This window comes from Sceloporus occidentalis, unplaced genomic scaffold (assembly GCF_023333645.1).
Source record: "Sceloporus occidentalis isolate IW3139 unplaced genomic scaffold, rSceOcc1.0.p SCAF_2, whole genome shotgun sequence".
Lineage (NCBI taxonomy): Eukaryota > Metazoa > Chordata > Lepidosauria > Squamata > Phrynosomatidae > Sceloporus > Sceloporus occidentalis.
Window position 1 is genome coordinate 253841182 of NW_028316982.1, and position 16989 is coordinate 253858170.

The 16989-nt window shown below is 40.6% G+C and overlaps 1 protein-coding gene across 1 annotated transcript in view; it reads left to right on the forward strand.

Annotated features, from left to right (window-relative positions):
* TMEM123 (transmembrane protein 123) overlaps positions 1-14363 on the forward strand; it is a 36712-nt gene extending 22349 nt beyond the window's left edge. Inside the window, exons 3-5 of the mRNA XM_089512758.1 lie at positions 4313-4558; positions 8072-8225; positions 10258-14363. Of these exons, the coding sequence (XP_089368884.1) occupies positions 4313-4558; positions 8072-8225; positions 10258-10282 (425 nt within the window). The 3' untranslated portion in view covers positions 10283-14363. The remainder of the gene's footprint in view (positions 1-4312; positions 4559-8071; positions 8226-10257) is intronic.
* Positions 14364-16989: the final 2626 nt, after the last annotated feature.

Consider the following 16989-nt stretch of genomic DNA (forward strand, 5'->3'; position numbering starts at 1 on the left):
GCATGAGCTGTGAAAATGGGACTGTACTCTTCCTTTTTATGTAGGGACATATCCCTATTCTTTCCATGTTATTTCTGCCTCTGGTACCAGATTTTCTGTTCAAAAAGTAATGGTCAGGAATATAATATCTATTTTGTTAACAGATTTACAGTGTGGATCCTCTTATTTCCTTCAGCTCCGTCTCATAATGTTTCTATGGGATTTTTTTTCTTTTTTGCTCAAACCTTACCTTTCTGCATTTTGATGGCCTCTAGATTTTTTAGACTACAGTACCCATAATCCCCATAATTGGCCTTGCTGTCTGGGGCTGATGGGAGTTGCAGTCCAAACATCTGATAACATCTGGTTGCCTTGATGCAACTCTGAGCCGGAACACATGTAAATACGTCTATGGGGTTTGGGGTTTTTTTTTGTTTGTTTGTTTCTGTATCTCCTTTTGTTTTCTTATGTCAGATTTTATGTAAACTCCTTAGGGCATGGAGCGTTCCTCTTGTATTCTATGCTGAAACCCCATGACAACTTTTTTTTTCCAGCCAACAAATATTTTTTTGTAATGCCCTAACTTGCCATAGGAATTCTGTAAATGGGTTAAGCATACTGATGCCTTCCTTGCCCCATTCATGTCCTTGCAGGCTTGTAGATCAATTTCAGAAACTGCTGCTTAGTCCTGCTCTACTGACTTTGAGGGAAACATAGAATTAATTTGGCTATTCATTTCCAAAAGCCTTCCAGCAGTAATGGCTGGGCAACTGTTGTTGCCTGCCTTCACTTAGGTTTGAGGTTTGGATCCCTTCCATGGGCTGTTTTGTAAACTTCTTGCCCTTATTTCTGTCCCACAACTGTCTGTTTTCCGGTCTCATGCTCCTCTTATTTCTGTAGCCTTCCTAACCTTAACCAGAAACTTCCTCCCAGGCTCTTCTTTCTCTGCTGTGGCTCATGTCTCATCATGCCTTTTAAACAGTAAGATTACAAGGAATTTCATCCATCACACGCAGAATGTATTTCATATTGCTAACCATTCACCAGTGAATTTGTACTGTCAGCCACTCACCAGGGTAAAAACATTCATTCACCAAGTGATAACTTGCCACAGTGCTCTGTTAACTGTTGAAGTGACCATGTTAGTGCAGGCAGGGGAAAGAAGTAGAGAACTGAAATGATGGAATAATCTGTGTCACTTCTATCTACAAATGGCAGGGATTGTGTATTTCAATTTTTTCCCTGTTTTGCAGGTAGGATGTGTCTTCAAGAGGATACCATGAATTTCAGAGTGTTTTCTTGACCATATTCAGAAAACTCAGAGGTGCTTTGCCATTATCCTTTCTCTGAAATATAACCAAATAGCACCTGCTATTCCTTGGCAGTCTCTCATCCAAGTACAGACCAGGGCTAACCCTGTTTTAAAGACATTTTAAAGTCACAGGTGTGGAAGGTTGACCTCTCTGGGCTCTCAACAGCCCACCTTAAAAAATGTTTTGCGGGGGTGTATGTGGAATTGCCACCAAAAGCTCCTAAGAGGCATGGAAGGCACTTTTGAAGGCTGATTTAAGATTTGGAGAGGCCTTTAAAAACAAGCAGACAGCAGAAAGTGAACTGGAAGTTGCAAAATTTGTGTGCCCCCCTCCCCCCCCGGCAAGATTTCTCCCCAAGGCCCCCTATGGGCACTCAGTGTGTGCCCTAACCACTGGCATTTGCCCACCACTGACCTAAGTAGAAAATTGTCGTAATTATCTGAAGAGTTGTCACAAGCAACAGGGGGAACAATTTGTATTGAAGCAGGACTGGATCTGTTGGGCTTATGTTACAGGAGGAAGGTAGCTTTCTTAAGAACATTAGGAGAAACTCCATGATGGTGAGGAGAGAGCTTGGGTAAGTGACTTGTTTGGATGACAGTTACCCAGAATCTCATGGGCTATGCTGGCTGCAGGATTCTGCGAGGCTGATGTACAAAAAGTAAATTTTCAAAGCTCTGAATAAGGGCAGTGTGACTAGGAGCAAATACTTGGGTTGGTGGGCTCTCCCTCAGTTGTTGTTGTCGTCGTCTGTCTTTAAGTCAATTTTGACTTATGGCATCCCTGAGGCGTAGAACCTATCACACCTGGCAAAATTTGTTCAGAGGGGGTTTGCTTTTGCCTTCCTCTGATGCTGAGAGAATGTGACTTGCCCAAGGTCATCCAATGGGTTTTTACATGACCAAGATGGAATTAAAACCCTGATCCCCGGAGTTGTAGTCCACTGGTCAAACCACTACATCATGCTGGTTCTGTCCAGGTCTTCAAATGGAATTTGAACATCCAACTTTTTGCATACTCTAAAATTGTATGTTTTTCACAAGCAGAGGATTGAACTAGACAGCCTGCAAGTAGCATGGGGAAAGAACTGTGCTAGAACACATCTCCTTGATGTGCTAGCAGAAAGCACAAATTTGTCAAGTCTCTGTGCTTTGATATAAGAAGCATGCTTTCATTTGGCAGTGGAGCTGCACTATTTTCTGCCTGCATCAGTAAGAAATCTACATTTAACACATATAATCCCACCCCAGCACTTCTTTTTCTCATTGGTTAAAATTTGACAGGGTCCACAGTGGATGGGGAGGTGTACAGCTTGCCAGGCATAAAACAAAGAATGGAATGTGGCTTCACAAGTTCTGGCTGACACCTTGCTTTTTCCCATGTTTGAAACTGGTTGCACTAAGTGCAGGGTTGTTGTTTTTTCCTATGTTAATTGGTAATCAGCTGTTTCATATGTAGATAATCAGAGGGAGTAGCAGATATGAAGTCATGGTAAGTGAGAGGTGTCTGTGCATCTTAATGCAAACTTTCCTAGTTCAGACTTTTGGAAACAGTGCAGGAAACGAAACCCAGTTATTTGCAGTTTTCTGAAGTTTGTACTCCAACTTGTTTTTTTTTAATGCAATGTTATGAGGATATTAATGAAAGTAGCATACAAAGGCTCACTATATTAGAGATATTTTCTTGTATTAGAATTAGATAAAGGATTTGAAGGCACACAATAACAAAAAGATAAAAATGTATACACAAATGCATATCTTAGGAGAAATATGTGTGAAATCTGTATGAATTTGTTAGAGATTTTAAAAGTTCAGAAACCCTATGAGGAAAACAGACTGGAACAGATTTAAGGATGAACAATGTGAAAATGAAATTAAAAGACTTGTCCATGGTTTCCAGTGCTTCTGGTAGGATAACATATTCATTCTTAAGTTATGCTAGATATTCCAGTAATATTTATTGCCAACGATGGCCAGGCACCTGAAACCCACCTTAAAATTGAGTCAGCTGTTCCAAGCAATGGAGGTCTATAGGGTACTGTAGAGTAGCACGGCCATCCCCCTACCACCAGTCAGCAACACTATGATGAAGAGTTGCAACAGGTCTCTGCAGGATCCCTGCTTCTTTTTCTCACAGCATCGCTTGCTGGCAGGAGTGGGTGGTTTTGGGATCCTGCAGCATCACAGCCCTCCATGCTCCAAATGGCCGATTGGCTTTGAAGGATCTGAGAGAACACCTCTAAGAATCTCTAGGTACCCAGCATAACTATGGTCAACCTCTGCCAAACGTTGACAATAAAATCACACTGGAGGACCTATAAATGCCTAAATCTCTAGGTCATCCAGCACAACCTTATGGCCAACTTGTGGCAGAGAAACACTAGAGGACCTAGAGATTTCTAGAGAGAATACATTAGTCAAAGCTGCAAATGTGGAGGGTAAACTTTACTTCGGAGCATTGTCACTATAATCCAGAAATGGAGAACGGGGCCTTCCTGGGGAAGTTGAACTGGAGCTCCCTGAATCCCTTGCTATAAACACTGTTTGGCTAGGGCTGATGAAAGTTGCAATCCAACAACATCTGGTGAGATACATGTTCCCTACACCTGGTCTAATCCTTATATTTAGATCAGCACTACCATCCATATATAAACTGGCCTATTCTTTAAGACTATCTGGAGATACCTTTGCTTTGGGGCAAGTAGCAGTTGAAGGTTGGAACCCTTAGCAGTGTCATCCTGGTTCTGGAAACCCTTTTCTGTGTCTGTGTACTTGGCACATACTTTTATGATTGTTAAAAACTAGTGCATTTTATATATTCCTGAACAGCCCTGTTAAATTGTTTGCTGCTTTATATTTGTTGCAAAGCAGTTTGTTGGTATGCAAAGCAAGGGATATATAAACTCCTTTAAATTCCCATGCTTAATTAACTTTTTTGTTTTTCTGAAAGATCTGTGTTGTGCAATTCCTTTTAATATGTGCTACAGTGTAATAATGTCCATTGTTGTGTAATGTTGACAGGCCCTTCGAATTCAACAAGCAATGCTACCTCCAGTACCACTCCAGCTGCAGCAAACACCACAGCTGCCCCTTCTGTGACTTCTGCTACCACAGCCAAAAACACAACTGCTCCCAAACCCACTGTGGCCTCCAAACCCACATCTCCTTCCAAAGAGGTCACTACTGAAGCTGTAAAACCCACACCAGCAAAAATTAATGTGACAGTCACAACTCCCAAACCAGTGTTGCCTTCTGTGTCTGTGACGGGTATGTGCTGATCTTTCCTTACCTATTGGACTCCCAAATATTTTTGTATGGAATGCCTTATATGACTCTGTTTGGACTTTCAGTTTGAGGCTGTTGAAGCAAGGGTTGTGTTTTTTTTTTAAAGAATAGTAAAAACTACAGTAATGGGCACTTAGAATTTCACAAAAGATCTGATAGGTTACAATGTTTCTGAGAATGGGCTTCTGTGTATGTTGTGTTTATAAAGGCCAGAATCCTCTTGGTGTTATACACTTGTCTATATCCCTTACACATGCACTTGTACTCTATTGACTGTTGTGCAGCGGATGTATTGAATTTGTTATTGCTGTTTTCAACTTACAGCATCCCTAAGATGAATCTATCATGGGAGCCTAAATTCAGTTGTTAGCTAATGGAATAGACCTATTGAATCAGTGGAAATTATATATGTATTGATTTATCAGATTCCTGTTGATTCAGTGAATCTGCATTAGGTGAGAGAAACAAATGAATTCAGGGCAGGGGGTTCTTGGCAAGATGTGTTCTGAAAAGTTTGCCACTGCCTTCCTGAGAGATTTGACTGGCCATCCAGTGCATTTCCGTGGCTGAGTGGGGAGTCAAACCCTGGTCTCTCAGAGTCCTAATCCAACACTCAAACCACTACTCCATGCTGGTTCTCATGTGTTCATAGAATCATAAGAGTTTGAAGAGAACTCAAGGGCCATCCAGTCCAACCCCATTCTGCTATGCAGGAACACACAATCAAAGCACCCCAACAGATGGCCATCCCACCTCTGTTTAAAGATCTCCAAGGAAGGAGACTGCATCACTCTCCAAGGGAGTGTGTTCCACCGTCGAACAGCTCTCACTGTCAGGAAGTTCCTTCTATTGTTTAGATGGAATCTCTTTTCCTGTATCCTGCATCCATTTTTCTGTGTCCTATTCTCTGGAGCAGCAGAAACAAACTTGCTCCATCTTCAACATGACACCCCTTTAATTACTTAAACAGGGCTGTCATATCACCTCTTAACCTTCTCTTCTCCAGGCTAAACATCCCCACCTCCGTAAGTCTCTCCTCATTGGGCATGGTTTCCAGACCCTTCACCATTTTAGTCCCCCTCCTCTGGACACGCTCCAGCTTGTCAACATTTTTTTTTAACTCTGGTGCCCAGAACTGGACACAGGATTCCAGGTGAGGCCTGACCAAAGCTGAATAGAGTGGCACTATTACTTCCCTTCTAGATATTATACTTCTACTGAGGCAACCTAGAATTGCGTTGGCCTTTTTAGCTGCCACATCACACTTTTGACTCCTGTTCAAATTTTGGTCCACTAGGACTCCTAGATTCCTTTCCCATGTACTGTTGTTAAGCCAAGTGTCCGCCATATCTATGCATTTCATTTTTTTTCTGCCTAAGTGAAATAACATACATTTCTCCCTGCTGAAAATTATTTTGTTAGTTTTGGCTCAACTTTCTAATCTATTCGTGTCATTTTGAATTTTGATCCTGTCCTCTGCTACTCCTCCTAATTTGGTGTCATCTGTAAATTTGATAAGCATGCCCCCTATTCTTTCATCTAAGTCATTGATAAAATATGTTGAATAGCACTGGGCCCAGGACAGAACCCTGTGGTACCCCACTGGTCACTTCTCTCCAGGATGAAGAGGAGCCATTGCTGAGCACCCTTTCAGTTTGGCCAGCCAACCAATTACTAATCCACCTAACAAGTTGTACTGTCTAGCCCACATTTTACTAGCTTGTTTGCAGTAACATCATGGGGGACCTAGTCAAAGGGTTTACTGAAATCAAGATATGCTAAATACTTCACACGGGCCTAAATCTTGTTCCTTAGTTCCAGCTGGAGATTTTAATTGAATTGAATTTACATACTTGTTGGCTCACCATTCAGTAATTGATTCAGTGGGTTATATTCTCTGAAGATGCCAGCCACAGATGCTGGCGAAACGTCAGCAATACACTCTTCTAGCACATGGCCACATAGCCCAAAAAAACCCACAAAAAACTATGGATACCGGCCATGAAATCCTTCAACTTCACAGCTCAGTGGGTATGCTTTGAATGACACTGGATGCACATTATTGAATGGTGTGTAACTACTGCATTTAGCTGCTCCTTCAAAGTACCACTTGATTCATTGGGAATGCTGAAATAGCCACAGTGCATTCCTTATTAGAATGCATTCCTTATTATAGAATGGGACAATAAACAGATGTGTAGGCAGGTACCCAGTTGTTTGCACAATGTCAGTACGCAGCAGAAGGGTGGTGTGTTGCAGCCATCATGTAACTACATGAGTGTATGTTTACCATATGCAAGCATGACATATTGTATTCATTTTTGCGTTTGTATACTACATGTGCCCAGAAAGAGACTTAACAGAAAATTACATCGTTTTTTTTTTTAAAAAAAGGCACTGCAAGAACAAAATTGTGAGAACAAAACCCATACAGAATAAGCCATTATGGTAAAACGATAAGAGCCAAATGTCCCAACGCTTGCCCAAGGGTCACAGAGGTCATACTAAGCAAGAAAGATTTCACCAATCTCCTGAACATCATGTGTGTGTAAACCGCTTCTGTGCAAAGTGGATTTCACAATGGAAGACACAGTTCTTTGTAGTTGTGTGATCTGTTCCATTTTAGAATATGGATGTTGTAATTCAATATAGATACTGACAAATGGAGAATTTATTTAGAACAAATCTGTAGGAGGACTGCAAAGATGGTGAGGTGCTTGGCTATCAGAGTGTCTCATCAGGAAAAGTTGAAGGAACTAAAAAAAAGTAGTGAATAATACTCTTAATTTTAACACACTGGACTCTACCTTCATTGCACATTTTTGGGAAGGCAAGGAACTACCCTGGTTAAAGACAAGATGCTGGTAGTGCAAGATTGTGAGTTCTTACGGAGGTGTCATCCTTGCAGATGAAGAAGCAGCAAGTTCTTCAAAATGCACACACAACTTGCCTGTTATGATCAATGATTATGACCACAGTCACCCAATGCAGTGATTCATCTGAAGTGTCTTGGAGGAAAATTGAAGAAGTTCTCCCAACAAGAGATGGGAGGAATGTTCAGTTTTATTTTTTCCAGCATTTGGATTTTTAAAACATCAAGACATTTGAGAATATTATGAATTCTTACCAGAAAGCAACTGATATAAAATTCTCAACCATCCTTGTTCCCAACTTAGAGCAGCTGCCAAAAACGTCCAAAACACACTGCAGAAATAATCCAGTTTTAGACTGCTTTTACTGTCCTGGCTCAAGGCTTAGGGAATCCTGGGAATTGGGGGTTTTTTTGTGGCACCAGTGCTCTCTCTGGCAGAGTAGGCTTAATGTCTCACAAAACTACAATTCCCAGAATTCCTTAGCATTGAGCCATGGCTGTTAAAGCGGTCTCAAACTGGGTTATATCTGCAGTGTCTTTGGATCTAAGATTGTTGAATGTGGTGGAAAAAATAAAACTGCAGCAGCAATATATTAATATGTGTGTATGTGTGTTTCTTTTAGCTACTCCAAAAGCTGCTGCAGCTCAAGCATCATCATCAGGATTCAGTGCTGCCAGCTTTATAGGTGGCATTGTGTTGACATTAGGACTAATAGCGATTGGCTACGTTGGATGCAAAACCTACCACACAAAGAGGGGTGTTCAGTACCGAACCATGTAAGTTGGTGTGGGAGACTCTTTGTTGATAGGTAACATGAGCACAAAGATGCTGTACTCCTCCTCCTTATTACTATTAAATGCATGTCTTCACCACCTGAGCTACACTAAGCAATGATCTCACTTGCTAGAAAGCTTTCTCCTAAGTTCCTACCTTCTGTGGTTCCAGTGGGCCCCAAAAGCACATGGGCCCTTGCCAGTAGCATGCAAATATACTTTCCTAATGTTTGCACAGTGCTGCTAGGGGCATAACACAGTACTGCAGGTGCTGGTGGCTGTACTGGGGGTAAAGTCGTACCTTTTAAGCTGGAGCATCAGAGGTGCTTTTGGACGAAACTTCCTGACCCTTACATACTCTGTGTAACACAGACACATACAATCAAACTCTAAATGCCCCTCCTTGTTTTCCTCCCAATTGTAATTTTTGTGGCGATTGTTGTTCCTGTGATATGCACGATCAGCATGCCTTGCATCAGTGGGGAAGTTGCACTGCCTTTGTAGTTGCTCTTAACAATGAGAGGTTTTCTCTTGATGTGAGATGACTTCCTTTGATTTGGTCACCCTTGGTAGAGGGCAGGCCCTCTGCAATATCCCCTCTTTTGAACTCCTTTAGCCATTTGCCGGATCTCTAATTTTCTTTTTACTAATCAGCAGCAAATTTCCGTACGCCCTGCTGCTTTTTACAAAACACAGGCCTTACAAACATGCACGTAGCCTGATCCCAAGATGAGAATGCCTTTTCCTTTTTGCCTTCACGCCAGACTTTACTTTTTCATTCTGTAGACGCTTCAATCATGGATGAATTAACTCAATTTTTTTTTCATTTTTTCATTCTTTTGTTTTATTTCAATTTCCTATACCCAGAAAAGAAAATAATAAGAAGGGGGAAAACATAATTGGCTTGTGGTAGATACTGCTGGCATTTCCATTCCTAACAGTGAAGTTCAGAAGCAGTTTTATCTCTTTATTTTTGTTTTTGCAGTTGTGGATTCCCATGTGGCCATAGACTCTAATTTGTGCAAGGAATTTTCTGCCACATGCAGGGCTAAACCTTGGGGTCCATCTGCTGTTGACTGTCTTGCTTTTGCTGTCGTTGCTTTCAAGCTGCACAGAGCTTGAAAAAGTTACCTTTCTGGACTGCAGTTCCCCAAATCCCCCATCCAGTACTGACTGCAGATCCCTGACATATACTCCTTGTCTAGGCAACTGGCTTCCGTCTTCCTTCCTCCTTAATAATAATGCTTTTAAAATCCTTATTTTTCCCCCCAGTGTTTCTAGTCACATATTTTCTTGCAAAATGCATCGTGGAGTGAGGAACAGAAGCAAGACCTGCTTGCTGAAGGAACCCCTGACATAATTGTGTGTCACACAGAGCATGTTCTACTCCCTTCCCCAGCTTTGTACCATATAACACCCATTTACTTTTCTGTGTGATCACTGTGGCCTACTCTGGCCATAGAGCAAAGGGTACACAAATTGGATGGTATTCTCATGATGGAAGGACACAGCCTTAGTAGCTCAGCCTGTATATATTATTCCCAAGAAAATATGGATCAGACCAGGCTTAGGGAAGTTAGAAGGAAAGACTGGTTTTCCTTCTTTGACCTTCCTTTTCTCATCAAACCGCCCACCCTCTTTCACTGAATAAGGAATTTAACACTTTCACATCCTCCATATCCCTGTCTTCTGCAGAACCATTTCCTGGAACCAAAGCAAATGTCCATTCTTTTCCATTATTGGGTTGCTGTTTTTTGTCCCTCTGCTTCATCAGGGTTACAGTCTTCCAAACTATCCTGACTGTAGAACAGGTGTGTGTGTGTGTGTGTGTGTGTGTGTGTGTATATATATGCCCACCACTCTTATCCTCACAACACCCCTATGAAGTAGGCTAAACTGAGTCTAACTATAGGCCTTTGCCAGAACAGAATGTAGTCCAAGAAAGCTATGTAATAGTTAATTCAACTTTAATATTTCTTAAAATTCTGTCTCAGATGCTACTTATAATAAAGTAACCTTTTGTCTTTTTTTCCAGTGATGAACATGATGCCATCATTTAAAGACAAAAGGTGAACCCCCACACAATTTCGCTGGTTTTAGGAACATTTTACCCTCCAAAAAAAGCCTTCATGACAAAAGTCTTCATGAAAAAATTGATCACAGCTTACACAGGGTGTCTCTTTCCTTTCTTGACATGCACCTCTCTCCAAGATTGTGAGGAACTCCATAAGCACACTGAATAATTCAAAATGTTTCAGATGAAGAGCTGTAAGGAATCTATACAACTGGTGCCTTTTTAAATGACCACTTTTTATCTTTTATGGAAGAGCTTAATTAAACATTGCTGCCACTTAGTTGTTACGCACAGAAGATCAGAGACATCACCTCCATGATGAAACACAGCCTGTGGTATCAGTGTTGTGTCAACACGCTCACCTTTTGCCACTCTGTAAGCTGCATGTCTTTTTTTGTAGACTAGATGAATCAAACCATTCTGGACAAAATAACAGTTTCCTTTCCAAGGTAAGCAGGTAGACCAAAAGCAACATTCTCAGATTGTTTGTATTAGTTTTGTAGATTAAGAGGAAATATTTTTTGTGGATTGAGGGGAAATATTTTTTGTTAATAATCTGGGGAATTTAAAACATTGCGTGCGTTTTGTTGAAAGTTTAAGAAAATATTTGTCTACTTTATGATGCCAAGAAATGAGTTGCAAGACATGGTGTTTGTGTTGTACTTAGGGTTGCCTTGGATGAAGGGATAGCTTTTGTTTTATCATTGGGCTGCTTTTGAAAGCAGTCATCTTTGTGTACCAATCCTGGCTGTATTTAAGGTGTATGTTGAGATTTGGGACATGAATAACTTTGTTCTTGTCATAAAGGTAGACACACACAGGTGTTCTGTTCTAAGATAAGAATTAACACAATCTTGGAAAAGTTGTGTAAAATATATTCAGCTTATATTCACCATAACAGAAATGAAGCCCAAAGGAGATCATACTTATTGGGTCTTACGCCCAAATATTGCCTAGTTTCAACTAGGCACATCTGTGATTATTCTGCCACATACTGTGCATTCACACAGGCACATAGCAATTATATCACTGGTCTCCATTCGGGTATCTGTAAAGCACAAAAGGCAATTGAGGTGAATCAATTTCCACTGAGGATTTTAAACTTGAATATATATTTAGGCTGGGCATAGGTGACAGTTTTGAAAAACAGTGTACGCAGGATCATGTTGTACGCAGGATAACGTCTGCCACTTTTATCTCCATATTGTTTTGAATGCCAACCATTGACCAGAAGATGTAAAGGTAACCAGAGCTTTGGAAAATTATTTTTTAGAATGTTTACCGGGGGGGGGGGGGTGTATTGAATTTCTGTTGCCCCCGTCCTAAAGTTCTGAATGGAATGCATGTATACCCATGAGATGCATTCATTTTCAACTCTGAAAAGAACTCTTGTCCATCTCCAGACTTATTTTTTTTCTGCTGAAAAGTTTTCTGCACTGTTCACTAGAGGAGGAAAGCTTACTGTACTTCATAGATGCCTTTCATTTTGAAAAACTGTCTTTGGGGGGAGAAGGTGTCCTCCAAATATTTCTGCAAGCTTTCTTGTCTTGGATGTTGCCTCCCAAATCTTGGAAATATGATCACACAGAAAAGGGTACATCCTCCAAATGTTTCTTCCTTTTATACCTTGATGGAATTTTATGGGTTACAGTGAGCATCCTTAAAGCATCCATACAGTTATTTTGGAATCTGTCATGGGTGGTGAGGCAAGTCTGTCTTTTTTAATCACTTAGTTCCAACAGAGTCATGAACCAACCTTTTTAATGGCTTCTTTTTTGCTATAATGCAGCTACAACTTGAGAGATCCCCTAGGGAACCTCATGTCATTATTGAAGGTGCAGTTTCAAGGAGCAAGTTGATAACATGCATTTCTAACATGGTACATGCCCTTCAGAATTGTACCATCTCTAGTTCATACAGTTGCTTCTTATGTAATATGTGGAGCACCTCAGTTTCACATGATCTACGTCCACATCTTCACCATTCTCATTTGTTACCAAAGAAAAAATCCAATCTTTAAATAATTCTTTCTCTAGATGCGGGGAAACAAGAAATCAGGGATCAGCCTTGCTTACATATGCCCACCTTTCCAGTCTGCAGATGTGATGTGGTACAGACCTCACAAGCTATAGCTCTCACCTGCCCATTTCTACCCACTTTTTCCACAGCGGTTTTTTCAGTTTCATATGCAGAACTGTGGGCCTCCCCTGTGTAAAATCTTCAGCACTTACCATCTCAGTGAGAGGGATAATTCCCAAGCCTTCTGTGTGGCACAGCAAATTGTGTACACAGAATCATAGAGTTGGAAGAGACCGCCAGGGCCATCCAGTCCAACCCCCTGCCATGGAAAGATGCTTCCCTTCATGAAACTGAGGCTTTAAAACTCCTTGTATGACAACAGTACCATTTCAGAAAAATATATATTACCTCCTTCCAAACTTGTTTGACTACAACTTCCATCGCTCCTAGCCAGTGAATGATGAAGGTTGTTGTTGAAAAGCAAGAAGGCACCAGATTGAGATAATCCTTTGCCCCAACTTCACCAGACTGGTTTCTGGTTTCTTTTGTTTTGCTGGTGATCAAAACACAAAAAGCAGAAAAGAACAGAGCAGTTTCATGACATTGGACGCACCTACCATTGCATTTGCATGAAGAATATCCCAAGGCCAGATTGCAAATCCTCCCATTGAAAGCATATCAAAATGTGTGTAACTATGCAGAACTTTGAAAAATTCTTTGTTTTGGATCCTGTCTTCCAGAATCCTCCAGTCATCATGGCAATAAGGAGGGATTCTGAGTTGTTCAAAACAACTAACTTTTCATTGCTTTGGTGGTCTCCAGACTAGGGTGCTTTGAGATGAGGTTGTCATTATTTGCTGTCTTCTCAGTTGAAACTCAAAACAAGTACATTGCTTAGAAAAATTTCCACGCGACAGACTAAAATAGGTTTAAAAACATTCCCTTTCTGCTGGTAACTTTTGTTAATTGCATTTAATTGGACAGAGGTTGTAATTTTCAGCACTCCAACGTACTTCAGTTTCCTGTATTTTGGAAAGGAAACTGTCACTTGAAAGGGTTATAAAGCTGATGCCAGTTTGTTATGTAGATGTTTGTTTTTCTGGGGTGTTTTGTGACAGTTCCCCTTTTCTCAAGGGTATGCAATTGTGATTCTTGTTAAAATGATTGTTCATTTAGCGAGAAGATTGAGACTTGGAATTTCTGCTACTTTTTCATCATTTTTTTTCTTCAAAAGGACAAGGATGACAACTATTTTAAGATAAAAATTTTAATGGTATTGTAACGCATACCTTCTTTTGCACAAGTTCGCCAAACTGTAAACTTAAAAATTCAGTAAAAAGAAAAATGCCTTTTTGTGCAGCAGCCATAATTTTGTCAGTAGGAAATATTTGAGTTTGATAAGACTTCTTGAGGCGTGTGTGTGTTATTGACCTACAATACATATTTAATTTTAGCTCATCTTTCTCATATCTTTTACAGAAATAAAAGTTAATGAAAATGTAATGTTGGTTTCTCAAGGTTAACTGTCTTTACAAATGTTGGAATAGTATTCACAGGTCAGAGGGGATAGAGTTGTATATTGTTCTCAAATATGTAACCTTTGTCGTATACAGTGGTACCTCGGGATACGAATTACCCAGGTTACGAAATTTTCAGGATACGAAAAAAAATAATTTAAAAAAAATTTTCCGGGTTAAGAAAGTTTTTTCGGGTTACGAAAAAACTTTTGGTGCTTTTCTGCGCGATTTCACACCAAATCGCGGCTTTTCCCCATTAGCGCCTATGGGGATTCGGCTTGCGAAAGCCTTTCGGGTTACGAAATTGACAGCGGAACGAATTAATTTCGTAACCCGAGGCACCACTGTATTGACCTTCCTGATTTTGTTGGTCTCCAATTCCCATCAGCCCTCATCCAGTTAGTGGAAAGAAATGATGTGATGTATAGTCCAAACATGGCCTGAGTGCTAGTTTCCCCAGCCCTGATCCAGTTCAAAACCTGATTAGTCTATTAATGGTTGACAGTATAAAATCACTGTGACAATATGAAATCGGTGTGTGACTTTTCCCTATTCTGTATGATCTGTCTTTCAGCAAAGTGCTTCCTCTTGTGCGGGGATCTGGTATGACAAGGGAAAGTTCTGAATTTCTCAGTGGGTCATTTTGAAATGGTAAATGCCAGATCTTGCCATCTGGTGAGGGAGGAAGCCCAAGAACTGTATGGAAAATGGCCAAGCCATATGAACTTTGTGGGACAATAGCAAATTAGCTCTAGGAAACATACCACCCTTTTTGTAGCTTCTCAGCAGCAGCCTAGGTATCCTCTCTAAAAACGATTCAACAAAAAGATGTGCCATCCTCGGGGCACAATCACTTATTGATGGCAGTCCAAATGAACAGTGCCTAGCTTGAGGAAGGACTAGCAACAAAATGTTATGTAGTCCTTTTCAGGCTTCCACCTATGCTTTTTTGTAATTACTACTGTACTGCCCTGTAATCACCTTTAAGCCAACCATCTCGTTCTACTTCATGGAAAGACCAGCCCTCGCAGTGAAAACTGCATTATTGAGCAGTTGTTTTAAAAATTTTGTGTGACTGAAAAAGAAAACTTATTTCAGGCAGGGAACAGTGTGAAAAACTGGCAAGTAGTCACTACTGTGGATACTGCCAAGCTAATGGCTTCCACACGTTTTGGTGCTATCCTGCATTCTTTCTATCATCTACAAGGGATAGAAAATTCTCCAGCTGTATTAGCTAGCAGAGCCAATAGTAAAGAATGCTTGTGTCACAGTCAAATACAGTTACATGGGGGAATTCTTTCCCCTGCTCTAGACGTTGTGGGATTTCAATTGCCATCAGCACAAGAGGAAACACTTTACTAGCTAGGGCAGTGGTGGCGAACCTATGGCATGAGTGCCAGAGGTGGTACTCAGAGCCCTTTCTGGGGGCACACATGCTCTCTCCCTAGCACAGAGTTTGTTACTAGAAAGCCAGAGGGACATGGCAGTTTGTAATAAATAGTGGGTTTTCAGTTGCTATTTGGGCACTCAGTTTCTAAAATGTTTGCCATCACTGAGCTAGGGGTTAAACAAGAGCTACAGTACTCCACCCTGATCTAGCTTATTGCTTGCACTGCCTGACACTGGCTCTCTTAGGGTTCAGAAAGGTATTTCTTAGACAAAACTGGATCCAGGACCTCATTTTTCCCATGCATATGTTCTACAATTGAGTTACAGTCCTTTCCTTTACTGATATACACAGACATAAACCAGAAGAAAAACGTGGCAACAGACTAGTCTGTATGAATTGTTTTAATAATAATAATAATTTGTTTTATTTATATATCGCTATTCCAAAGATCATAGCGGTGAACAGCAAGTAAGCTAATTAGCAAGTAAGCTAATTTCCTAATGGTATAAACTTTCCTCCCTCACCGTAACATAAACAGAGCACTTTTGATGTTGACTTTCTGAAAACATCAGACTTCACATAGGAAACTTGTTTATCTTTGTTTCTTGTCTTTGTGTGTCTGCTTAAAACTAGAGCAAACAGGTCACAAAGTTCAGTTCTCCCAGCAGTTACGCCTATTTTAGCTCAAGTTGCTCAAGGAGCACCAACAATCAATTTTTATTTTCAAAGCCTTGATTTGAAAAAGTGCTGAACAGTCCTTTCTACATTCACAAGTGTAATTGGTCAGTTGCATCCCACAGATTACTGCACACCAAAGCCACAGAGCAAAGGAGGCTTTGCTTAACAACTGTCATTATCAAGAGTTTGGAGAAATTACTTGTTGGGACTACAACTACCTAAATTTCCCAATCAATGTAGTTTGACACCACTTTAACTGCCATGGTGGTATCACAACAAACTATACTTCCCAGAACTCCATAACATTAAAGGGGTATCAAACTGCATTATTTCTGCAGTACAGATGCAACCCAAGCCATCATTTCAGGACTCTACAAAACTGTGCTGTCTGCATGTAGCCAACAACCATTAGCTTCAAGGAAGGTGACTGATACAGTGCGGATGCATTTTAAAACCTAGCAGAGGGCTTCATGGGATCAGGGTTGTTCATCCTGATCATGAATAAACCTTAACATAAACAAATTAAAGCTGGAAAAGTGGGAATACATCACACTGCATCACACAGGAAGATGTACAGCAAAGGTCTTGAACTGTATTCAGTTGAAAATGAAGCTCTATATATTATTAAAAAAACAATGTAGAACCTGATCTCAGAAAGAAACATGAAAAATAAACCAACTGAGCCCTAAGAACATGGAACTTTTATTTTTGCCTGGAACAAATATAGGAAGCTACCATTGTTCCACTATAAGGAAATACAAATATGAGTTCATATGTAAACAAAATTCTGTTCAGCACAGTGATGTTCTATCTTTCCTTAATCCAGCCTTTGCAACCAATAAAACATTCAGTCAAATCAGAATAGCAGCAAATGCCTGGAAACACTGTTTACCCTGTAATTTTTAATTCATGGGTGGGCAAAGCATGGATCCCCAAGGCTGCCTCCCAGGGGACAGTATTGCTCTGAAACAACCCAAAATGATCTATGGGGCATGGAAGGCTTCTCACCACATTTGGAACTCCTCTGGATCCATCAGAGGTAAAAAATAAATGTTTTGGCCTTTCTCAAAAGGCCAAAGGACTCTAGGG